The sequence below is a fragment of the Pongo abelii genome, chromosome 19 (genome assembly GCF_028885655.2).
Source record: "Pongo abelii isolate AG06213 chromosome 19, NHGRI_mPonAbe1-v2.0_pri, whole genome shotgun sequence".
In the NCBI taxonomy this organism is placed as follows: Eukaryota; Metazoa; Chordata; class Mammalia; order Primates; family Hominidae; genus Pongo; species Pongo abelii.
Window position 1 is genome coordinate 54,265,910 of NC_072004.2, and position 25,875 is coordinate 54,291,784.

Genomic DNA, 25,875 nt, shown 5'->3' on the forward strand with positions numbered 1-25,875 from the left:
TTTTATTAAATCAAAATTGGTCTTTTGCAGAGAAACGACAAACTAAGGAAAATAATTAGCATCTGGCCGGGCACTGTGGCTCACGCCTGTAATCCCAGTGCTTTGGGAGGCTGAGGCGGGCAGATCACCTGAGGTTGGGAGTTCGAGATCAGCCTGACCAACATGGAGAAACCCCGTCGCTACTAAAAATACAAAATTAGCTGAGTGTGGTGGCACATGCCTGTAATCCCAGCTACTCTGGAGGCTGAGGCAAGAGAATCACTTGAACCTGGGAGGCAGAGGTTGTGGCGAGCTGAGATTGCACCATTGCACTCCAGCCTGGGCAACAAGAGCAAAACACCATCTCAAAAAAGAAAAGAAAAGAATTAGCATCCTTAAACTATAAGGAGTTCAACAAATTAATAAAGTACTAAAGTGTGAGGCTGGGCGCGGTGGCTCACGCCTGTAATCCTAGCACTTTGGGAGACTGAGGCGGGTGGATTGTCTGAGCTCAGGAGTTCGAGACCAGCTTGGGGAACACGGTGAAACCCCATCTCTGCTAAAATACAAAATAAATTAGCCAGGCGTAGCAGCGTGCACCTGTAGTCCCAACTACTTGGGAGGCTGAGGCAGGAGAATTGCTTGAACCACCAGGAGGCGGAGGTTGCAGTGAGCTGAGATCGTGCCACTGCACTCCAGCCTGGGCGACAGAGCGAGACTCCATCTCTTAAAAAAATAAAAATAAAATAAAGTACTAAAGTGTATGGCACCCCTGGATAGGTGGATAAAGAAGAGAAAGTTTGAACAACAAAAAAATGCAAAACAGTAGTAAACATTTGGTGAAATAAAAGTAAAACATTAAAATGAAACTTTATTTCCTGTTATTAGATTAGCAAAGATAAAAGAAACAAAGAGATTCCTCTCAGTATTTTTGTTGAAATGGTTACCTTCTTGGTAAGATTACAATTGGTACTACCTATATAGAAAATAATATATACCAGTAGCTTTAAATGTTTAGGGAATCTATTCTAAAGAAGAAATCTGAACTGTGGACAAAAATATCTGAATAGAGTTATTGATTGCAGCATTTGTAATGACTGTTAAAGGCCAGAAGTAACTTGAAGGCCCAACAGCTGGAGAATGGTTAAGTATATTTAGCAACATATTCATAATGCTGAATATGATACAGCCATTAAAAATAACATTTATAGCTAAGTTTATAAAATTCATGGTGTTTTGAAATTTTTCCAAGTAAAGGTAGAGTAATATGAACTCCCGTGTATATGGGGAAGGTTTAATGATAGAGGAAAATGTTTATGGTCACAAAAAAGCTGGATATAAAATTGTATTTCTAGTGTTAGCAATGCAGAGACATGGGAATAAGATATTCTAAATAAGAATATTCTAAATAAGAAATATTCTAAATTTTTATAAATGAGTGATGAGATTTTATACCATACGTTTATTTTTATTTTTTTAATGGTGACATTCATTTGGTTCAAATTCAGGTAGCATAAAAAAGAGGATATGCTATGGAAGGTCTTTCAGCTGCTGCTGTCCCAAAGGCCACCTCGTTCCCCTCCACTTGCTAAGCAACCAGTGTGGCTGTGTGTCCTTTCAAAAAAGAGATATTCGTATATAATCAAATATATTATGGAGCTGTACCATGTACAGATGTACCGTCATTTATTTTAATCAGTCTCCTATTGAAGGATTTTTATTTCTTATTTTCTTTTGTTATTGCAAACTGCTGTGAAATGAAAAATCCGCACATGTGTGTTTTTGTGCACTTGCCAGTATATTGGTAGGATCATTTCCTAAAAGTGGAATTGCTTGGCCAAAGAGGTGTATGTTTTGAATACTGATAACTATTTGTCTTTATAGAGGTTGTACCAATTTACACTTCTGCCATCAGTGTATATGGATGTCCTGGACAACAAATAAAACTTTTTGATCATATCCAGTTTCAGGTTTAAAAAAGAGGTGTCTCAATGATGTGGTTTTTTTTGTTTTGTTTTGTTTTGTTTTTTGTTTTTTGTTTTGAGATGGAGTCTGGCTCTGTTGCCCAGGCTGGAGTGCAGTGGCGCGATCTCGGCTCACTGCAAGCTCCGCCTCCTGGGTTCATGCCATTCTCCTGCCTTAGCCTCTCTAGTAGCTGGGACTACGGGTGCCTGCCACCACGCCTGGCTAATTTTTTGTATTTTTAGTGGAGATGGGGTTTCACCATGTTAGCCAGGATGGTCTTGATCTCCTGACCTCGTGATCCGCCCACCTCGGCCTCCCAAAGTGCTGGGATTACAGGCGTGAGCCACTGCGCCCGGCAATGATGTTGTTTTAAAAAAAAGTTTTAAGAAATAGAGACGAGGTCTTACCATGTTGCCCAGGCTGGTCTTGAACTCCTGGGCTCAAGCGATCCTCCCGCCTTGGCCTCCCAAATTGTTGGGATTACAGATGTGAGCCACGTGCCCAGCTTCAGTAATGTTTTAATTTGAATTTATCTTATGAGAAATATTGAATCTTTTTATATATTTAAGAGCCATTTATATTTTCTTTTCTCTGTATTTTTATATTTATTGTTCATTTTGGGGGATTGTTGTTAGCCATTTTTTTCCCACATTAATGTGTAGGGGCTAGCTGTACATTAAACAAATTAGTCTAATGTATGTGATGTGAATTTTAGATATTGTTTCCACAGTTTGTCTTTTGATTATGCTCCTGGAACTTTTTCCACATGGAAGTTTCTTTTAATGTAGTTAAATTTATTAGTCTCTTCTGTTACAACTTTTTGGGTTTTATGCCATACACACAGTGAAGCTTTTTAATAAAGTTGGCTATATTTTCTTTTAGTACAACAGGAATATTTTTGGTCTTAGAAACTCTGTTTGTTCATTGTATTTGTTTGTTTTTGACATGATCTCACTCTGTTGCCCAGGCTGCAGTGCAGTAGCACAATCATGGCTCACTGCAACCTCAAGTGATCTTCCCATGTTAGTCTCTTGAGAGCTGGGACTACAGGTGCATGTATGCCACCATGCCAGCTAATTTTCTTTTTCTTTTTTTTTTTTTGAGAGAGTCTTGCCCTGTCACCCAGGCTGGAGTGCAGTGGCGGGATCTGGGCTCACTGCAACCTCCGCCTCCCGGGTTCAAGCGATTCTGCTGCCTCAGTCTCCTGAGTAGCTGGGATTACAGGTGCACGCCACCATGCCCAGCTAATTTTTGTATTTTTAGTAGAAACGGGGTTTCACCGTTTTGGTCAGGCTGGTCTTGAACTCCTGACCTTGTGATCCGCCCACCTCTGCCTCCCAAAGTGCTGGGATTACAGGTGTGAGCCAATTCGCCTGACCAGGGAGGAGTATTTTGCTCACTTCTCCATAAATGTTTGTCTTTGATACTGTTTCAAAACTCAAGAAATGATAGTTTCTTAAGGTATCTGAAACTTTATTAATGAACTTTGCATATTCTTACATTAACAGCCATCGATCAGTCAATGAAGACATTAGTTAAATTGAATTTTTTTTTTTTTTTTTTTTTTTCGAGACGGATTTTTGCTCTTGTTGCCCAGGCTGGAGTGCAGTGGCACGATCTTATCTCACCGCAACCTCTGCCTCCTGGGTTCTCAGCCTCCGAAGTAGCTGGGATTAGAGGCATGTACCACCACACCCAGCTAATTTTGTATTTTTAGTAGAGACGGGGTTTCACGAACTCCCGACCTCAGGAGATCCACCTGCCTTGGCCTCTCAAAGTGCTGGGATTACAAGTGTGAGCCACTGCTCCTGGCCCTGAACTGAATGCTTTTTTAAAAACCCTGCATAATTTAAAAAGATTAATGATTTTAATTTTAAGAGTACTTTTAGATTCACAGCAAAATTAAGTGGGAAGCACAGAATTCTCATATATGCTTTGGCCTACCCCCCATCTCCCAGGCTTCCCCACTATCCTTCTCCGGAGTGTTTGTTATAATCAGTCAGTGAACCTACATTGACATACCATTATCACCCGTGTCCATAGTTTACATTAGGGTTCACTCTGGGTGTTACACATTTTATGGGTTTTGACAAATACGTCATGACACGTATCCATCATTATAGTATCATGCAGATTAGTTTCATCACCGTAAGAGTCCTCTGTACTTTGTCTATTCATCCCTCCCCCACTTACTCCTGACAACCACTGCTCTTTTTACTGCCTTCATAAGTTTGCTTTTTCCAGAATGTCATATAGTTGGAACCACATAGTATGTAGCCCCTATGCATGACTTTTTAATATATGCATTTATTGTTTGTAATATACTGGTTCACTGAGTTACATAGATCTTGCAAATATTGACACTTTTTATTATGCTATATAATATCCAGTCATGCAGCCTCTCAAAAAACTCCACTGTATACATGTGGTCTTAGTAGTATTATGAAAAAAAAAAAATGGACCTTGGAGACACCCTGAAAAAGTCTGTAGTAACCTGCCGGGGCCCCTAAACCACATTTTGAGAACCACTTTGCCAGTACTCGTATGGTTTCATCATCTTTGATATTTAAATCTTTAATCCTTCTGGAATTTTAAGATCTAAGCTATGTAGTAAATAGACAAGTTAACTTTTTTTCTAGATGGCTACTAGTAGCCACTTGAATAATTATACTTGAATAATTATATCTTTTCATTACTGAGTAGCAGGGTGACCAGGCTTAAGACCCTTCTGTACTGGGAAGATGACCTTGAATTTACCCTCTCCTTGTGTTTCTCTGGTGAAGATAAATGTGAAATATCACCTTTGTTGTAAGACAGCATTGCTTATTGTAGAATGATCCCTGAATGGAATTGCATCTTAGTAGGAAAGTTATTGAATGGACTATACATTTCTATTCGGAAGCAGAGGCCTTGGCTTCCTTGTATGCATGCAGTTTATCTTATGTAGGGACCAAGAAACTGTAGTCATGTGCTATTTATTACATTGGTTTCTGTGACACATGAAGCTTACCTAAGCTAGACCCTGTCCTCTTGCTTACAACTGAGCCATCACTTGGGAGATGGAAAAATGGCTTCTGGCTGTCTGAATCACTGCTGAAGACAATATCCTTGAAGCTGCTATGGTGGCATACTCTATTTCCTGCCCAGTATCCTGCAAAGTTAGATGAACCTCCTTTCAGGCTATAGTCTATTTGATCTTGTGACTGTGAAGGTCAGAATATATCTGACATCTCTGCTGGTTGTCATGTTAAGTGGGCTTTGCAAATTATAAACAGAATTCCTTCATATATTTGGGTCTTTTCTGGGCTATAATTTTTTTCCTGCTTATTTATCAGTATTATAATTTTTAAAACTGAGACTTTATTATAATTTTAAATATTGGTAGGCCTGATTCCTTCTCATTAATCTTCCTTTTAAAAAATACTTTTCTTGGGGCCGGGCACGGTGGCTTACACTTGTAATCCCAGCACTTTGGGAGCCTGAGGCGGGCAGATCACCGGAGGTCAGGAGTTCGAGACCAGCCGGGCCAACATGGCGAAACCCTATCTCTACTAAAAATACAAAAAAATTATCCAGGCGTAGTGGTATGTACCTGTAATCCCAGCTACTCGGGAGGCGGAGGCAGGAGAATCTCTTGAACCTGGGAGGCGGAGGTTGCAGTGAGCCAAGATCATGCCACTGCACTCCAGCCTGCCCAACAAGAGTGAAAACTGTGTCTCATAAAAAAGAAATAAAGTAGCTGGCTGCGGCACCTGTAATCCTAGCGCTTTTGGAGGCCGAGATGGGAGGATCACTTGAGGTTAGAAGTTTGAGACCAACCTGTTCAACATAGCGGGACCTCCATCTCTACGTAAAAATTTTTTTTATAATTATAAATAAAATAAATGAACAAAAAAGGAAATAATTATTTTCTACAGAAATTACCGTTTTGTGTTTTAAAAATACCTTTCTTGACTATTCTTTCTTGTTTTTTACTTGAATTTTAAAATTATATTTTATTTGATTTTAATAATGTTTTTAGAAAGAGTTTTTTGGCTTTATTACCAAAAACACCATCTGGACAGTTGGGCAGATACTCTGCTATTTTGGAGCAGGTAACTTTTTGCAAAAATTGAGCTATTTTATTATAAGTTATTTCCTTGCTTCCCTCTGTCCCGGCCTAGGCAATGGGCCAGCATTTTGTTTTTCCAGCCTTCTGTTGCTGCTCAGTCAGCTCTCTGCATGTCAGGCTGTTCCTTTTTACATGCCTTTTAATCATACAGGACAACAACAGGAAGTGCAATAAAAGCATCTTTTATAACATTGCTTTAGTTTTTTGTTACTAGATGTTAAAACTTCTATGTTTTAACCAGTATCATTATTTGTCTTTTTGTTTCTCAGAAACACAGATCATAATGTCTTTGAATATTAAGTGTCGAGAGAGCTGCTCGTCTAGTTATGTTGGAAGCAGCTACTGTAAATTACTTAGGTACTAAGCCTTACCTTGTAGGGAGAAGGTTTAGCAAAGAATAATAGAGCTTTAAGATGGTATTAAGGCAGAATGTTGGCATCTTATCATAACTCTTGTGTTTCATGGATTCTTGTGAATGGCAAGGTTAGTCTTTACTCTGCTGTTGACTTTTGAGGATCATCATTGAAGAAAGTTTAATATAACAAAATAAATGCCTTTGATATTTTAACTCGTTATGATCAACCTATTTATATCAGAACTTATTTAAACTAGTTCTTGGCTGGGCATGGTGGCTCACGCCTGTAATCCCAGCATGTTGGGAGGCCCGGATGGGAGGATGGCTTGAGCTCAGGAGTTTAAGACCAGCCTGGCAAACATAATGAGATCCGTTCTCTACAAAAAATTACATGCCTTTGGTCCCAGCTATTTGGGAAGCTGAGGTGGGAGCATCACTTGAGCCCGGGAAGTCAAAGCTGTGGTGAGCCACGATCACACCACTGCACTGCAGCCTGGGCAACAGAACGACACCCTGTCTCAAAACAAAATGAAAACTAGTTCTCAAAAGGGATGGTAGGCTGGGCATGGTGACTCATGCCTGTAAGACCAGCACTTTGGGAGGCTGAGGCAGGCAGATTACTTGAGGCCAGGAGTTCGAGACCAGCCTGGCTAATATGGTTAAACCCCGTCTCTACTAAAAATAAAAAAATTAGCCAGGCATTGTGGCGGCTGCCTGTAATCCTAACTACTCAGGAGGCTGAGGCTGCAATGAGTCAAGTTCACACCACTGCACTCCAGCCTAGGTAACAGAGCGAGACTGTCTCCAAAACAAAAAAAGGATGGGGGGATGGTAAATGAGCAACTTTCTGGAATTCCTATTCTTTGTTAACACCCATAGTGTTTTCTGGTCATTCTCTGCTTGTTTCAGTCCTCCTCTGGACTGTTCAGTATACTCACCACTAGCCACAAATGGCTGTTTAAATTAATAAAAATTAAATTTAAAAAATCAATTCCCATTTGAAGTAAAGCTCATTTCGGTCATGCCAGGCATAGTTTTTGAGAGACCATCTCTAATGTTTTGATTATCAGTGTTTTTTCCTAAAGAACTAATCATATTTCCGGCTGGGCACGGTGGCTCACGCCTGTAATCCCAGCACTTTGGGAGGCCGAGGCGGGTGGATCACGAGGTCAGGAGATCGAGACCATCCTGGCTAACACAGTGAAACCCCATCTCTACTAAAAATACAAAAAATTAGCCAGGCATGGTGGCAGGTGCCTGTAGTTCCAGCTACTCCGGAGGCTGAGGCAGGAGAATGGCATGAACCTGGGAGGCGGAGCTTGCAGTGAGCTGAGATCGCGCCACTGCACTCCAGCCTGGGTGACAGAGCCAGACTCTGTCTCAGCAACAACAACAAAAAAAACTAATCATATTTCCAAGTTTTAGGCATTTCTGTTGCTCCTGTGACACATTTTTAGGAGGGGTTTCTTACTCTTGTAACTCCCAAATCTATATGTCTACAGCTGATCTATTTCACAAAGTCTAGTCTCACACTTTGAATTACAGAAATACCTAAATATATAGTATTTTCTGTATATTGCTGAAATCATATTAAAACTGCCAATAATTAGCTGGGCATGGTGGCACATGCCTGTATTCTCAGCTACTCAGGAGACTGAGGTGGGAGGATCACTGCAGCCCAGGAGGTCAAGGCTGCAGTGAACCATGAGTGCACCACTGCACTCCAGCCTGGGTGACAGAGAGAGACCCTGTATCAAAAAACAAAAAACAGGCTGGGCGCTGTGGCTCACACCTGTAATCCCAGCACTTTGGGAGACTGAAGTGGGAGGATGGCTTAAGCCCAGGACCAGCCCGGGCAACATAGTGAGACCCTGTCTCCTCAAAAAAGAAAAAATTAGGCAGGTGTGGTTGCCCACGTGGTGGCTCCCAGCAGTTTGGGAGGCTGAGGTCAGGAGTTCGAGACCAGCCTGGCCAACATGGTGAAACCCTGTCTCTACTAAAAATACAAAAATTAGTAGGCGTGGTAGCGCGTGCCTGTAGTTCCAGCTACTTGGGAGGCTGAGGCAAAAGAATCGCTTGAACCCAGGAGGCGGAAGTTGCAGTGAGCCGAGATCGTGCCACTGCACTCCAGCCTGGACAACAAGAGCAAAAACTCCATCTCTAAATAAATAAATAAAAATAAACAAAAAAACTGGCTGGGCACGGTGGCTGACGTCAGCCTGTAATCCCATCACTTTGGGAGGCTGAGGTGGGTGGATCACCTGAGGTTGGGAGTTTGAGGCCAGCCTGGCCAACATGCTGAAACCCCATCTCTGCTAAAAATACAAAAATAGCCAGGCATGGTAGCATACGCCTGTAATCCAAGCTACTCGGGAGGCTTAAGCAGGAGAATCACTTGAACCCAGGAGGTGGAGGTTGTGGTGAGCTGAGATCACACCATTGTGCTCCAGCCTGGGCAACAGAGTGAGACTCCATCTCAAAAACAACAACAACAACAACAAAAATTAAAACTGAAGTTCTGCTATGTTTCCCCCATCCTCAACATAAACACTCAGAGCTCTATAACCTTTCCTTTTTAATTGCTTATATCACAATTTAATCTCTACTTATTTATTTATTTATTGAGACAAGAGTCTCGCTCTGTCATCCAGGCTGGAGTACAGAGGTGTGATCTCGGCTCACTGCAGCCTCTACCTCCTGAGTTCCAGCAGTTCTCTCTCCACTTAGATAAGGCCTTCTGTCAACCCCCAATTGTTTACTAATTAGGTAGTTTTGCTTTTTTTTTGACATGGTATTTATACTCACTTTTCTTCACATTACATTCATTTGGTTATACTGCCTATTCCAGTAATCTCAAAATTTTCCACTTTGAATCTACCCTAATTCCTCTCTGAACAGGAATTTTAGCTTATGCATCTTTGTATTTGAAACACATAAGACATTATTTTGTAATAATGTGGTCTTATTTTATTAGTGATTTAATATACTGAGCTACCTTAGTTGTTGTATTTTAATCATTTAGATTATTTATGTGAACTCTATTTATTTTTAGTGTAATGAACAAGTCTGGGGTGAATCGTGTAGTTTGGAAACGACCTCGGCTCACTCACAATGGACCTGTTAGGAGGAGCACAGTTATTGACCAGATTCCTTTTCTGGCAGTAGCAAGAGCACTTGGTAAGTAGGACTTCATTTGGTGGAATTATATTGAGTTTTCTACAATATATGGTGGCAAAATAAAAGAGGAGACTGAGAACTAAACCCTTACATGGCATATAGTGAGGGTAGAGATATCATGATATTCTGTTAAATGCTTTAGAACCTAATCGAAGCCATGCATGGTGGCTCACGCTTATAATCCCAGCACTTTGAGAGGCTGAGGTGGGCGGATCACTTGAGGTCAGGAGTTTGAGACCAGCCTAGCCAACATGGTGAAACTGCATCTTCACTAAAAAATACAAAAATTAGCTGGGTATAGTGATGTGTAGCTGTAGTCCCAGCTACTCAGGAGGCTGAGTCAGGAGAATTGCTTGAAAGCAGGAGGCAGAGGTTGCAGTGATCACACCACTGCACTCCAGCCTGGGCGGCAGAGCAAGACTCTAACAAAAAGCCTAATTGAGGGGAAGGTTTAGGTATATAATTCACTGACAGTTGCCCTTTGTTCATGAAGTCACGTTCGATGTTTTGCTAATTTCTATCTGTGTTTAGGGAAGTATATGCATATCTAGGCTTAATGTTACCCTCGAAACTATTTTTAAGTATCCCATTCTACTTTAGCCCTTAATAGTCCTCCTGAGAGCCTTCAAAACCTCTTTTTTCTTTAGTTAGCAAAGTAAAATAACTATGAAAAAAAATAGTTATATTTCTGGTCTACCTGGCTTTGGAAAGAAGGCTAGAGAATTATACCTATTAAGGTGTCTTACCTTGGCTATGCTAGATGGGGGTAGTTTTTCCAAAGAAAATGTCTCTGAGAAAATGCACATTTGTTTATTTTTATTTTATGAGACAGGGTCTTGTTCTGTTATTCAGGCTGGATTGCAGTGGCATGATGATGGCTCACTGCAACCTCTGCCTCCCAGGCTCAAGCGATCCTCCCACGTCAGCCTCCTGAGTCACTGGGACTACAGGTGTGAGCCACCACGCCTGGCTAATTTTTTCTTTTTTAAGGAGACGGGGTCTCACTATGTTGCCCAGGGTGGTCCTGGGGTTAAGCCATCCTCCTACCTCTGTCTCCCAAAGCACTGGGATTACAGGCATGAACCACCACACCCAGCACAACTACTATATATATTAATAATGTGTTTCCAATGTGAAACTATAATTTTCTTCTTCACACCCTGACTGGTGGACTTTTATGTTATATCCAAGCATTTGCTATTATGAAAAATACTGCAATAAGTATTTCCTTATATACACATATGAGATTTCTTTTTTTTTTTTTTTTTGAGATGGAGTTTTACTCTTGTTGCCCAGGCTGGAGTGCAGTGGTGCAGTCTCGGCTCACTGTAACCTCTGCCTCCCGGGTTCAAGCGATTCTTCTGCCTCAGCCTCCCGAGTAGCTGGGATTACAGGCATGCACCACCATGCCCGGCTAATTTTGTATTTTTAGTAGAGACGGGGTTTCTCTATGTTGGTCAGGCTGGTCTTGAACTCCTGACCTCAGGTGATCCGCCCACCTCGGCCTCCCAAAGTACTGGGATTACTGGCGTGAGCCACTGTGCCTGGCAAGATTTCTTTAAGATACATAACTAGAAATGGAATTTCTGGGTCATAGTATGTTACTTACCAACTGTTTTTGTGTCGTAACACTCACACAAGATGATAATATTTCTACAGTAAACAGAGGAGGCTACTTGAGACTGAGGTAGCTAACTTGGACACTCTAGCCACTGAGGACCCACCCTGCTGCCCCTAGGTCTCACTCATCCAAGGAATACCAATTGGGAGACTTAGTTCAGAGATATCTACGTGTTTAGTTTTATTAGGTATTGCTAAATTTCTTCCCAAAGTGATTATCCCAGGTTATTACAGTCCCACTGTATTAGTTATCTATTGCGGTGTAATCAAATACTCCCACACTTAGGAGTTTAAAACATTTTTTATGTACACAGTTCCTCTGGCTCAGGAACCCGGGGTGACTTAACTGGATGGTTCTGGCTCAGGGTCTCTTGTGTAGCGGTAATCAAGATGTCATTAATCATCGAAGCCTTCAATGGGGTTGGAGCATCTACTTGTAAGACAGCTCACTGAGTAACCTGGATTGGCAGGAGGCTTCAGTTTCTTGCTTTGCCGGCCTCTGCATAGGGTTGCTTGATGTGCCTTCATCACATGGCAGCTGGCTTCCTAGAGCAAGTGATCATAAAAAGACGTTTTGACTTCTACCTTGCTTTCTTGATCACTTGCTGTAGGGAACCCAGCTTTGTATTTTGTTAGCCCTGAATCACTAAGTCCAGCCCACCCTCAAGTATATCAAATAATTTGTGGTTGTATTTTAAAAGCATACAGTTCCTACTTCTTCATGATTGTTCTTTATTCACCAGGTATTTATTAAATACCTGCTATGTGCTAGGTACTGTTCCAGGTGCTGAGGATTCAGCAGTGAATGAAACAAAAATTCCTGCACCCATGGAGCTTACTTTCTAGGTTAGGGGAAAACATGATAAAACTAAAATAACTAAGTAGGACACATACTGTGTTAGAAATGCTACCAAGAAAAATAAAGCAGGGAGTGCTATGGGGGTGGGGCCTGTATAATAATTCTAAATGGGATGGTCAGAGGAGGGTCTCGCTAAGATGATATGTAAGTAAAGTGTAAGTAAAGAGATGAGGCAGTAAGACCTGTGAGTGTCTGGGGCCACAGAATTTAGGCAGAAGTAACAAATGTAAGGGTTCTTATTACTCATGAATTTTTCTCTCTCTCTTTTTTTTTTTTTTTTTTGAGATGAGGTCTCACTCTGTGCTCTAGGCTAGAACTCATTGCAGCCCCTAAAGTCCTGGGCTCAAGTGTTCCCCCAGCCTCAGCTTCCCAAGTAGCTGGGGCTACAGGTGCATGCCACCACACCCAACTAATTTTTAAAAATTTTTTGTAGAGACGTCTCGCTTTGCTCAGGTTGGTCTCAAATTCCTGGCTTCAAGCGATCTGCCCACCTCAGCCTCCCAAAGTGCTTGGACTATAGGCGTGTGCCACAGCGCTCAGCCTACTCATGTTTTTTTTTTTTTTTTTTTTTTTTGAGACAGAATTTCGCTCTTATTGCCCAGGTTGGGGTGCAGTGGCGTGATCTCAGCTCACTGCAACCTCCACCTCCTGGGTTCAAGGGATTCTGCTGCCTCAGCCTCCCAAGTAGCTGGGATTATAGGCGTGCGCCCCCACGCCCGGCTAATTTTGTATTTTTAGTAAAGACCTGTGAGTGTCTGGGGCCACAGAATTTAGGCAGAAGTAACAAATGTAAGGGTTCTCATTACTCATGAATTTTTCCTTTTTTCTTTTTTTGTTTTTTTTTGAGATGAGGTCTCACTCTGTGCCACAGGGGTTTCACCATGTTGGTCAGGCTGGTCTCGAACTCCTGACCTCAAGTGATCTACCCACTTCGGCCTCTCAGAGTACTGGGATTACAGGCATGAGCCACTGTGCCCCGCTCCTACTCAGTATTTTTAACCGAGCAGCTGGAAAAATGGAGTTGCCACTAACTGATAAAGAAATGACTGGAACATCAGTGAAAAGGAGAGATCGGAAGTTCAGTTTTGGACACATTACCCTTTCGGCATGTTTTAGACATTAAGGCGGTGATACCTGTTTGGCTTCCCATTATAAGAATTGATTTCGGGTGTTGTCTAGGGTGGAGATTTCAATTTGGGGGAGCCAGTGGCATATAGATAGTATACAAAGTCTTGAGGTCATGTAGGGATTGAGTGCAGATAGAAAACGGGGCAAGGTCTAGTGGCTGAGCCCTGAGATACTCTGACTGTTAAGACTCGGAGGATGTGCTCTGGTTTCATTTGAGGGTTGGATTAAAATAAAAAAAAAAAACCTAAAAGAGTTAGGGGATATGAATGGAAGAACAAGATAAAACAACTAACAGCTGTAAGTCAAATAGGAAATTTGGGATAGCGTACCCTGGAAGCTAAGTGAAGAGTGTTTCCAGAAAGAAAGTGTTTCAAATACTCTTGTCATTTAGGTGGAGGGAGGATTGAAAAATGACCATGGAATTTAGGAATGTGGAGGTCATTGGTGACCTTGAAAAAGAAAGTAGCTTTTGGTGGAATAGCAAGACCACAACCATGATTGGGGTTATTGAAGAAAGAACCGTCTTCTTGAGTGGGAGGAATAAAATTTGATACAGCAAGTTTTTAGACAGTTTTTTTGTAGAAGTTACTTTACTTCAACATAATTTTGTAAACACATACAGAAATGAATTAATATTTTGATAAAAGGGCTTATAAGAGACAAAATCGTTTTAGTGATAAAAAAGCTTTTTTCTTCTTGATTTCTCTTGTCACATAAGTATTTTCTTTTCAAAAATAATGCTACCTTTTAGATTTTAATATTTAAGCTAAAAAGGCTTTGCTGTATTACTTTTCAAACCACTATTCTGACACTTGGAAAAAAAAATTTTTTTTTTTTTTTTTTTTTTTTTGAGATGGAATCTCACTCTGTTGCCCAGGCTGGAATGCAGTGGCACCGTCTCAGCTCACTGCAACTTCCGCCTCCCCGGTTCAAACGATTCTTCTGCCTCAGTCTTCCAAGTAGCTGGGATTACAGGCGCGTGCCACCACACCTGGCTGATTTTTGTATTTTTAGCAGAGATGGGGTCTCACCATGTTGGCCAGACTGGTCTTGAACTCCTGACCTCAGTTGATCTGCCCACCACTGCTTCCCAAAGTGCTGGAATTACAAGCGCGAGCCCCCGCGACCAGCTTGGAAATAATATTTTTAAAAGAGCTATGTTACTGTTTTTCTGAGTTTAGCTTGTTGCATGGAAATACTTACTGGCCTAAAGTAAATTAAATGCTCGTATTTAGCACACACCCTTATGGTTTACGGCCATTTTTCTTACAGGTTTTTTTGGGCGGGGGAAGGGGTGGGAATAGATGTCTCCTTGTCAACATTGGTACCCTACAGACACTGATGATAATTACCCAAGTACAAATGTAGCAAAGGTGCCTTCTAGTGGCTGCCTGCTGGAATTGCATTTGAGTCTTGAAAATCATTTTGTTCACTGGGGAGATAATTTTGAGTATAGTGTGTATGAAGCACTCTGCTGTATGTACAAGCACATGATCTTTGCCCTCATGGAGCTTGCAGTCTAGGAAAGGGTTGAAAGGCATTCGCCAGATGATAACAAAAACTGAAAAAAAAAAAAATTTTTTTTTTTGAGACTGAGTTTTGTTCTTGTCACCCAGGCTGGAGTGAGTGCAATGGCGCAATCTCGGCTCACTATAACCTTTGCTTCCCAGGTTCAAGCGATTCTCCTGCCTCAGCTTCCCAAGTAGCTGGGATTACAGGCACCCGCCACCACGCTCGGCTAAGTTTTGTACAAAAATACAGGGGTTTTGCCATGTTGGCCAACTTGGTCTCTAACTCCTGACCTCAGGTGATCTACCCGCCTCAGCCACCTAAAGTGCTGGGATTACAGATGAGAGCCACAGCGCTTGGCTAAAACTGAAAATTTTTAATTCTTCTTCTTATTTTTTTTTGAGATGGAGTCTCACTCTGTTGCCCAGGCTGGAGTGCAGTGGCACGATCTCGGCTCATTGCAGCCTCCGCCTCCCGGGTTCAAGCGATTCTTCTGCCTCTGCCTCCCAAGTAGCTAGGACTACAGGCGCACGCCACTGCACCCAGCTACTTTTTGTATTTTTAGTAGAGACAGGGTTTCACCATGTTGGCCAGGCTGGTCTCGAACCCCTGACCTCAGGTGATCCGCCTGCCTCGGGTTCCCAAAGTGTTGGGATTACAGGCATGAGCCACCACACCCAGCCAATTCTTAACTTCTTATATGTACTAATGAAAACCTAAAATAAGGATATTTCACTTAACCAGAGAGGCCAGAAAAGTGATATTTGAACTGAGTTTTGAAGAATTACTGGAGGTTAAGGAGGAAGAAAGTGTGTTTTAGGCATAGAAAACAGCATTTTCGAAAAGTTCGGTGATAGGAAGAAGCATAGTGACATAGGAACTCTGATGAAGGCCAGTGTAGCTGGAACAGATAAGGAAATAAGAGACTTGGATAAAATGAGAAAATACTGCATTTTATAGGCAGTGGTAAATAATCGTGTTTGGCTGGATGTGGTGGCTCACGCCCAGAATTCCAACACTTTGGGAGGCCAAGGCAGGTGGATTGCTCGAGTTCAAGAAGTTCAAGACCAGCTGGACAACATGGCGAAATCTCCCCTCTACAAAGAATTGGCTGGGCATGGTTGCATGCGCTTGTAGTCTCAGTTACTCAGGAGGCTTTGGTTGGGAGTATTGCTTGAGCCCAGGAGGCTGCAGTGAGCCAAGATTACATCACTGTACTCCAGCTTGGGCAACAGAGCAAGACCCTGTTTCAGAAAAAACAAAAGAATTGTGTCTTTATCTTAAAAACAATTGTGAACTATAACAGAGTTGGAATGGGAAACATAACCAGATTTGTGTGTTTTTAATTGTAATATATACTTAGCATACACGTAACTTACCATTGTAAAGCACGTGGTTCATTGATGTTAAGTACGGTTACACTGTTTTGCAACTGTCATCCACCATTTATCCTAGGTTTGTGGGTTTTTGTTTGTTTTTGTAATTTCAACTTTTAGATTCAGGAAGTACATGTACAGATTTGTTACATGGGTATATTGCATGGTGCTGAGGTTTGGGGTACGATTGATTCTGTCATCCAGGTAGGGAGCATAGTACCCAATTGTTAGTTTTTCATGTCTTCCTCCTTCTCTCCCTTCTCCCTCTGGTGGTCCCCAGTGTCTATTGTTGCCATCTGTATGTTCATGTGTACCCAGTGTTTAGCTCCCATTTACAAGTGAGAACATGTAGTATTTGGCTTTCTTTTCCTGCATTAATGTACTTAGGATAATGGCCTCCAGCTGCATCTGTGTTACTGCAAAGGACATAATTTCATTTTTTTTTTTTGTGGCTGTGTAGTATTCCGTAGTGTGTATGAACCATATTTTCTTTATGCATTTCACTTTTGATGGGCACGTAAGTAGATTCCTTGTCTTTGCTATTGTGAATAGTGCTGCAGTGAACATTTGAGTGCATGTGTCTTTTTGTAGAGTGATTTATTTTCCTTTGTATGTATACCCAGTAACAGGATTGCTAGATCGAATGGTAGTTCTAAGTTCTTTGAGATATCTCCACACTGCTTTCCACAGTGGCTGAATTAATTTATATTCCCACCAACAGTGTATAAGCATTCCCTTTTCTCTGCAGCTTTGCCAGCATTGTCATTTTTTGGCTTTTTAATAATAGTCATTCTGACAGGGTATGAGATGGTATTTCATTGTGGTTTTGATTTGCATTCTCTAATGATTACTAATGTGGAGCTTTTTATGATTCTTGGCCGTTTGCATGTCTTCTTTTGAAAAGTGTTGATGCCTTTTGCCCACTTTCTAATAGGGTTATTTGTTTTTAACTTGTTGAATTGTTTAAGTTCTTTACAGATTCTAGATATTAGATCTTTGTCAGATACATAGTTTGTGAATATTTTCTCCCTTTTTGTAAGTTGTCTGTTTACTCTGTTGATAGTTTCTTTTGCTGTGCAGAAGCTCTTTAATTAGGTCCTACTTGTCCATTTTTGTTTTTGTTACAGTTGCTTTTGAGGATTTAGTCACAGATTCTTTCCCAAGGCTGATGTCCATCCAGGATTCTTACAGTTTGAGGTCTTGCATTTAAATCTTTAATCCATTAGGTTTGTGTTTTAAAGAGAGAATTTTCATTGAGTTTTGAGAATGGATTAGAGGGGGTAAACATTGTTGGAAGTTCTCCATGGGAAGCCACTCAAAGGGGTGCTGAAATTTGCTCGGTGTAAGGACCACTGAGTGTCTTGTGGACTGCTGGCTGCCATGTGCCACAGGAGCAAGCAGAAAATATACTGGAACCAGAAAGCAGGCCTCCTCTCTTTTGGTGTCCCTTCATCACCCTCTACTGAGGAAAAAAGGGAATTGGTTGTCTGCCAGTTTCCAAGGCACCTCCTTTCAGGGCCTACAGAAATGATGTTCTATGATCCTACTTTGGTGTACAAACACTAGACCAGTAATAAAAACCCTTAGTTAAAGGCCCAATTCTGATGCTTACCAGTTATTTGATATTAGATAGAATCATATAGACTCTTTGAACTGGTAAAATAAGGGAAAGTGGCTATGAGTATGAATCATCTGGTGAGTTTGTTGAAAGGTCAGATTCTAGGGACTTTTACTAGCAAATTTGAAGCAACTTGAGCATCAAAACAAATTATAACAGGAATAAGTTTAAAAATATTGAATAAAAAAGAATCTGTAAGTCTATATAGAGATAAAAAATTGTACAGGTAGAAGAATGGATTTTTTTTTTTTTTTTTTTTAACATTTAAAGGAGTTTAATTGGGCAGTGAACGATTTGTGAATTGGGTAGCCACCCTCCCACAGCAGATTCAGAGAGACTCTGAAGAAAATCTTTTTTTTTGAGACGGTGTCTTGCTCTGTTGCCAGGCTGGAGTGCAGTGGCGCAATCTTGGCTCACTGCAACCTCTGGCTCCTGGGTTCAAGCGATTCTCCTGCCTGAGCCTCTCGAGTAGCTGGGACTACAGGCGTGTGCCACCACGCCCAGCTAATTTTTGTATTTCTAGTAGAGACTGGGTTTCACCATTTTGGCCAGGATGGTCTAAATCCCATGACCTTGTGATCCACCAGCCTAGGCCTCCCAAAGTTTTGGGATTATAGGCGTGAGCCACTGCCTCTGGCCAGAAAACTCTTCTTTAAAAAAGATTTTCAGGGCGCTGTGGCTTACGCCTGTAATCCCAGCACTTTGGAAGGCTGAGGCGGGCGGATCACGAGGTCAGGAGATCGAGACCATCCTGGCTAACACAGTGAAACCCCCATCTCTACTAAAAATACAAAAACTTAGCCAGGCATGGTGGCGGGCACCTTATAGTCCCAGCTACTCGGGAGGCTGAGGCAGGAGAATGACGTGAACCCAGGAGGCGGAGCTTGCAGTGAGCCGAGATCACGCCACTGCACTCCAGCCTGGGCGACAGAGCGAGACTCGGTCTCAAAAAAAAAAAAAAAAGGACTTTCAGGCCTGAGCACAGTGGCTTATGCCTCTAATCCCAGCAGCCTGTAATCCTAGCACTTTGGGAGGCCGAGGTGGGTGGATCGCTTGCGCTCAGGTGTTTGAGATCAGCCTGGCCAACATGGCGAAACCCCATCTGTAGAAAAAAATACAAAAAAAATAGCCTGGCATGGTGGCACACGCCTGTAGTCCCAGCTACTTGGAAGACAGGTGAGAGAACTGCTTGAGCCTGGGAGGCGCAGGCTGCAGTGAGCCATGATCGCACCAGTGCACTCCATCCTGGGCAATAGAGTAAGACCCAGTCTCAAAAAAAAGAAACCTTTTTGGGGTTGGGAAAAAAGAGCAAAAAGAACCAAAATAAAGTAAAATAAACTGTCAGCTAATAAATGTAGTTAGAATGTCCTAATTCTATCATCAGTTTATAACCATTATAATAATTGATTCAGGAATCATCAGTAGATGCTAAAATATGGCATATTTTGGTACAAAACAGGATATTTCACAGAGCCTCAAACTTTCACCCTGCAGACTACTCACCAGTTACAAAAAGAAAAAGGCACCTTTATGCTGTCAGTAGATAGCACTTTAACCAAATGACCAAAGTCGATACTGCCAATAATAGGACAGACAGACACACTGTCTCTCCTCATGTGATATACGGAGAAGGACATGACATCAGCAATGTAGTCCTGTAGCCAAAAGTGAGTTTACCTGTTCATGAACCCCCGTAGAGCACGAGAACATGAGGAAACAATCAGATGGATCCAATTTAAAGGTCATTGTGCAGACCTTTTAAAAGAACTCTTTTCTTTTTTTTTTTTTTGAGATGGAGTCTCACTCTCACCCAGGCTGGAGTGCAGTGGCATGATCCTGGCTCACTGCTATATCCACTTTCTGGGGTCAAGTGATTCTTCTGCCTCAGCCTCCCGAGTAGCTGGGATTACAGGCGCGTGCCACCACACCCAGCTAATTTTGTATTTTTAGTAGAGCCGGGGTTTCACCATGTTAGCCAGGTTGGTCTCCAACTGTTGACCTCAAGTGATCCACCTGCCTCGGCCTCCCAAAGTGCTGGGATTACAGGTGTGAGCCACCGTGCCTGGCAGAAGAACTATCTTGAACTCTTCACAGTTGTCAATACCATGAATGATATAAAAAAAACCAAACCCTAGGGAATTGTTTTAGGTTAAAAACGACTAAAAAATGACAAATGTAATGAACTTTTTTAAAGTTTTTTTAAAAATAAAGATGGGGTTTCATTGTGTTGCCCAGACTGGTCTCGAACTCCCAGGCTCAAGCAATCCTCCTGTCTCCACCTCCCAAAGTGCTGGGATTACAGGCATGAGACACCTAACCTGACCGAAGAATGATCCTTGAATGGATCCTGGATATTAAAAATGCATTATTGTGACAACTGTGAAGATTTGAACATAATATTATACAGTGCTATAGCAATAGGAAATTGCCTGAGTGTGGTAGAATAACATCCTCATGCTTAGGAGATAAATGTTGAAGTATTACTATTTGGAGGTGAAGTGTTTTGAGTCTGTAATCTAATCTCGGATGGTTCAGCAAATGACTAAAACCAGCTCTATCCACAGATTCCAACACTATCTGCATAAAAAATCCCAAATAATCTTCAAAAGAACTACTGGAATTAATAAGTGGATTCGGCAAGTTCACAGGACCCAGATTCAGCATACACAGTCTATCATATTTTTATGTACTAAAAATGAACAATTCATAATGAAATTTAAATAAGTATCATTTATAATCGCACCCAAGAAAACCATGAAATAAATTGTAACAAACTGTGTTTAAGATTTATATGCGTGAAACTACAAAATGATGAAAGAAATCGAAGAAATAGAAATAGACCACATATCTTAGTCAAAACCCAGAGTTAAAAAATTTAAGTTAGAAGAAACAATCCCTTCTTCTGAAAATGTGTTGAGATTTATTGAGAAAGAAATAGAGATTGAGGCCGGGCGTGGTGTCTTAAATGCCTGTAATCCCAGCACTTTGGGAAGCCTAGGTGTACAGATCACCTGAGGTCAGGAGTTCCAGACCAGCCTAGCCAACATGATGAAACCTCGTCTCTACTAAAAATACAAAAATTAGCCAGATGTGGTGGCGGGCGCCTGTAATCCCAGCTACTCGGGAGGCTGAGGCAGGAGAATCACTTGAACCCAGGAGGCAGAGGTTGCAGTGAGCCAAGATCGTGCCATTGCACTCCAGCCTGGGCAACAAGAGCGAAACTCCATCGCAAAAAAAAGAAAAAGATATTGGAGACTAGTGATTTGGAAGTTGTCAGTAAAAGAGTTGGAAACTTGAAAGGATGGTTTCACCAAAGCAACGTAAAATATATATATATATCTATCTGTGTGTGTGTGTGTGTGTGTGTGTGTGTGTATATATGTAGATAGGTAGATAGGTATCTCCAGAAAGATAAGAACATAAGAATAATAGTCCTTACAGGGAAAACTGGAAGGGCATTGATGAGAAGGGAGAATTTTCACTGTATATGTACCCTTTTATATCTTTTGGTTTTCGTACTATGTGAATGTATTACATAATATTATAAAAAGGCAGATCCAGTACTGTGGCTCATACCTGTAATCCCAGCACTTTGGGGGACCGAGGTGGGAGGATTGCTTGAATCCAGGACTTGGAGACCAGCCTGGACAACATAGTGGGACCGCCATCTCTACAAAAAAATAAATTAGCTGGGCCTGTTGGTACACACCTATAGTCCGAGCTACTTGAGAGGTTGATGTAGGAGGATCACTTGAGCCCAGGAGATCTATCCTGCAGTGAGCCATGATTGTGCCACTGTCTCCATGTTCATTTTTATTATTTCGTTAACCAGGGAGCTTTGTTTTGCTGGTATAAAGAGGTAAGTGTGTCTTTGTGAGTTTATCTGGATTATAACTAGCTTTTAGTGGTTGCATGTATTCTGTTTTGCTGCTCAGAGGGCTGAATTGCTTTTTGAAGAGTCTGGTTAGCAATGATTTTGCTACTTTCGAGTGGGAGTAATTGAATTATTCTTTCTTTGGACTCTGAGCATGTTTGAATTGTCAGTATTTCTGATGGGGAGCTGGTGGGGAAGTTTAAATAAGGAAAAGGACAAAGCTTCCTCTTGTTTAACAAAAAAACTAGACCTACTGAAAGGGGACAAAAATTGTTTAACCTCTTGTCTGAAAATCTTTTGCTTTTAATTTAGGCCTTTCTCTTAAGTAGTTCACAATAAACAAAAGAGGCAGAAATTAATGTTTTCTACTTTCTGTCTCCTCTTCCACATTTATTGGAAACAGAAGAAAAATTTATATTGTTTCATTTATGTTGTCTTATATATTACAGAAAAGTAGATGGTTTCCATAAATCATTTTTATTTTCTTCTGTTTTAGTTTTATTGATCTTTTTTATGGCCTGGGTCGATTAAAAGTTATTGTCTCTTGAACATTTTGATGTTTGTATCTAATAGGTCTAAAGGCAGAAGTTTAGGCATTGTTTTTATGTGGAGCTAATCAAGGAGAAGGATAAATGTAAGAGCTTTTTCCGGCTCAGTGAAAGGGAGAACTGTTGCTCTCCAAAGGCTGGTCATATGGTTGGTAAAGAGCATTAAAATGCTCATTTTTATATTTTGCATTTTCTTCCAAGTGACTGGTACTTGTTCTGTAAGTTTTGATGTAGGTACTTTACTGATCTAGAGATTAACAGGAAGTTTGCAAACAGCCATTGGTACTTCTGTTTGTAGGATAAGTTCTCATCTTGTCCTTTTTCTTCAAAATTATCTTGATTAATCCTGGCCCTTTGCGCTTAGCCTGTCAAATTCTACAACAATCCTTTTGGGATTTTGGTTAGAATTACATTGACTTTGTAGATTATTTTGGTAATAATTGACATCTTTATTATAGTAAGTATTCCTATCTATGAATCTGATTGTTTTCTTCATTTATTTAGATTATCTTTTTAATGTTTCAAAATAGAATCTATAATCTTCATAACAGGTGTGTATACCGTTTGTTAAAGTTGTTCCTAAGTTCCTTACATTTGGTTCATTATTAAAATTGGATTTAAAAATGTATATTTTCTATGTCTTGCTATCATATAGAAATACTGTTGACTTATATATTGGGCTTGTATTTAACAACTTTGCTAAACTTTCCTATTGTAATAATTTATTTTTGGTTTTCCATGTAGAAATGAAATTATCTGCAAATAATATTAGTATTATTTTCTCCTTTCCATTTTGTATATCCTTTATTTTTATTATCTTACTGTGCTGGGAAGGACTCAGTATAGTATTAGAAGACAAGCAATGATACAAGGCATAGTTTTCTTATTTCTACATTTTAAAGGGAACACTTTTAACATTTTACCTTTAAGTAAGATGATTATTACAGAATTCTGGTGGATATACTTTATCAGGTTAAGGGAGTTCCCTTTTATTCTTAGTTTGCTAGGAAATCTTATCATGAAAGGAGTTTGAATGTTATCAAATGTTTTTCTGTCTATTGAGATGAACTGTGTAGATTTTCTCTTTTAATCTGTTGCTGTTGTACTATTAGCTTCCAACTAATACTTCTTGCTTTTTCTGCTCCCTTCCCCCAGGTGATTTGTGGAGCTATGATTTCTTCAGTGGTGAATTTGTGGTGTCACCTGAACCAGACACAAGTGTCCACACTCTTGACCCTCAGAAGCACAAGTATATTATATTGGGAAGTGATGGACTTTGGAATATGATTCCACCACAAGATGCCATCTCAATGTGCCAGGACCAAGAGGAGAAAAAATACCTGATGGTGAGACGTGATTCAATAACTTGATATTGTTGTCTAAACATTGTTTTGGTACTTCTGTCAGAATCTTGAATATGAACTAAGGACATTGACCTTGGGTAGATTTTTGCATTTGCCTGGATCTGCTAGTGGGTAAAACATAGGCTTTGTAGTTCCTAATCATTAGAGGAATGAGACAAGAAATATATAACTGAAGTCTAATAACAAAACACACAACCACTGACTTCAGTATAAATTGGCCTGTGAAACATTGCTAATTCCTTATTTTTTTAAATGACATATAATTTGCATACCATAAAATTTATCTTTTTTTTTTTTTTGAGACGGAGTCTTGCTCTGTCGCCCAGGCTGGAGTGCAGTGGCACAATCTCGGCTCACTGCAAGCTCCGCCTCCCGAGTTCACGCCATTCTCCTGCCTTAGCTTCCCGAGTAGCTGGGACTACAGGCGCCTGCCACCACGCCCGGCTAATTTTTGTATTTTTAGTAGAGATGGGGTTTCACCTTGTTAGCCAGGATGGTCTTGATCTCCTGACCTCGTGATCCGCCTGCTTCAGCCTCCCAAAGTGCTGGGATTACAGGCGTGAGCCACTGCGCCTGGCCAAAATTTATCCTTTTAAAGTGTATAATTCAGTGATTCTTAGTGTAGTTCACAAAGTTGTCCAACCATCACCACTACTGCTTTTTTTTTTTTTTCCTGACTGTCTCAGAGTCTCGCTCTGTCACCGAGGCTGGAGTGCAGTGGCACGATCTCAGCTCACTCTAACCTCCGCTTCCTGGATTCAAGTGATTCTCCCACCTCAGCCTCCTGAGTAGCTGGGATTACAGGTGTGTGCCACCCCACCCAGCTAATTTTTTGTATTTTTAGTAGAGATGGGGTTTCACCATGTTGTCCAGGCAGGTCTTGAACTCCTGACCTCAGGTGACACCTCGGCCCCACAAAGTGCTGGGATTTAAGGCATGAGCCACTGCACCCAGCCTCCATCACCACTACTTCTACTACTTTTTTTGTTTTTTTTTCCCCCAAGAGATGAGGTCTCACTATGTTGCCCAGGCTGGTTTAGAACGCCTAGGCTTAAGCAGTCCTCTCACCTCAGCCTCCTGAGCAGCTGGGACTACTGTGGTGCCATGTCCAGCTCCTAATCTCAAAACATTTTCATCATCATCCCCTAACAGAGCACATGGAAGGATCTGGAATCAAAGACCCAAAGATGGTTTATCCTTAGAAAAGATGATCTTTCTCTCAGATGGGAGGAATAGTAAAGCTGTATTTTGAGGTGGAAGGAGGGGCAAATTGATTGAGTTTTTGTTAAATTGCCTTCATTCATTCCGGGCGCAGTAGCTCATGCCTGTAATTCCAGCACTTTGGGAGGCTGAGGCGGGTGGATCACCCAAGGTCAGGAGTTAGAGACCAGCCTGGCCAACATGGTGAAACCCCACCTCTACTAAAAATACAAAATTAGCTGGGTGTGGTGGCACTCGCCTATAGTCCCAGCTACTTAGGAGGCTGAGGCAGGAGAATCGCTTGAATCCGGGAGGCAGAGGTCGCAGTGAGCCAAGATCATGCCATTGCACTCCAGCCTGGGCAATAAGAACGAAACTCTGTCTCAAAAAAAAAAATTGCCTCCATTCATTCACTCAATTAACATACTAGGTACTAGGTACAGGAATTGCAAAGGTAAATAGAATATGGTCTTTCTTAAGCACTTACCATATTATTATAAATAGAATATATAAAAAACTAACAATCCCATTAGATCATGAGTTCTTTTAAGGTGAGTCATCTTGATTCAGTTTTACACTTTCAGGGCCTGGTGTGTTGCATTTAGTTGGAGATTATCAGGTATCAAAGAGTAACATAAAGACTCTTCTGTCTAATGGATTTAGAATTCTTTAATGATCTGAGAGAGATCATTTCAATGGCATAAAGACAAAAGCCAGTTTGTAGTGCGTTGGAAGAACCTATTTATGAACCCTAAAGTGTTTTAAGATGAGTATTGAAGGAAGCATCCGTATAATGTATAATTAGAACAAGTCTTATGAGACCTGGGAGAGTGAGACGATAGAAAACTTCACAAGACTGCATAGGAAGCTTCATGGAAGAGAGTGATATTTGAGCAAGAAAATTTGCAGGCTTGATCTAAGGCAGCAGTGGTTTTTGGAAAAAAACACAAAGAAATACATGTAGGCCGGGTGCAGTGGCTCAAGCCTGTAATCCCAGCACTTTGGGAGGCCAAGGCAGGTGGATCACTTGAGGTCAGGAGTTCGAGACCAGCCTGGCCAACATGGGGAAACCCCATCTCTACTAAAAATACAAAAAATCAGCCAGACGTGGTGACTCGCACCTGTAATCCCAGTTACTCGGGAGGCTGATGCAGGAGAATTGCTTGAACCCAGGAGGCAGAGGTTGCAGTGA

The 25,875-nt window shown here is 41.2% G+C and overlaps 1 protein-coding gene across 3 annotated transcripts in view; it reads left to right on the forward strand.

Annotated features, from left to right (window-relative positions):
• The window catches only part of PPM1D (protein phosphatase, Mg2+/Mn2+ dependent 1D), a 64,240-nt gene that overhangs the window by 24,502 nt on the left and 13,863 nt on the right, over positions 1–25,875 (forward strand). For all 3 annotated transcript variants that reach the window (XR_008515602.2, XM_002827684.5, XM_054536999.2), the window contains exons 3-4: positions 9,463–9,587; positions 23,275–23,465. Coding sequence is in view for 2 of the 3 variants with exons in the window: in XM_002827684.5 (XP_002827730.2) it covers positions 9,463–9,587; positions 23,275–23,465 (316 nt within the window). In the remaining variant the exon portion in view is untranslated. The remainder of the gene's footprint in view (positions 1–9,462; positions 9,588–23,274; positions 23,466–25,875) is intronic.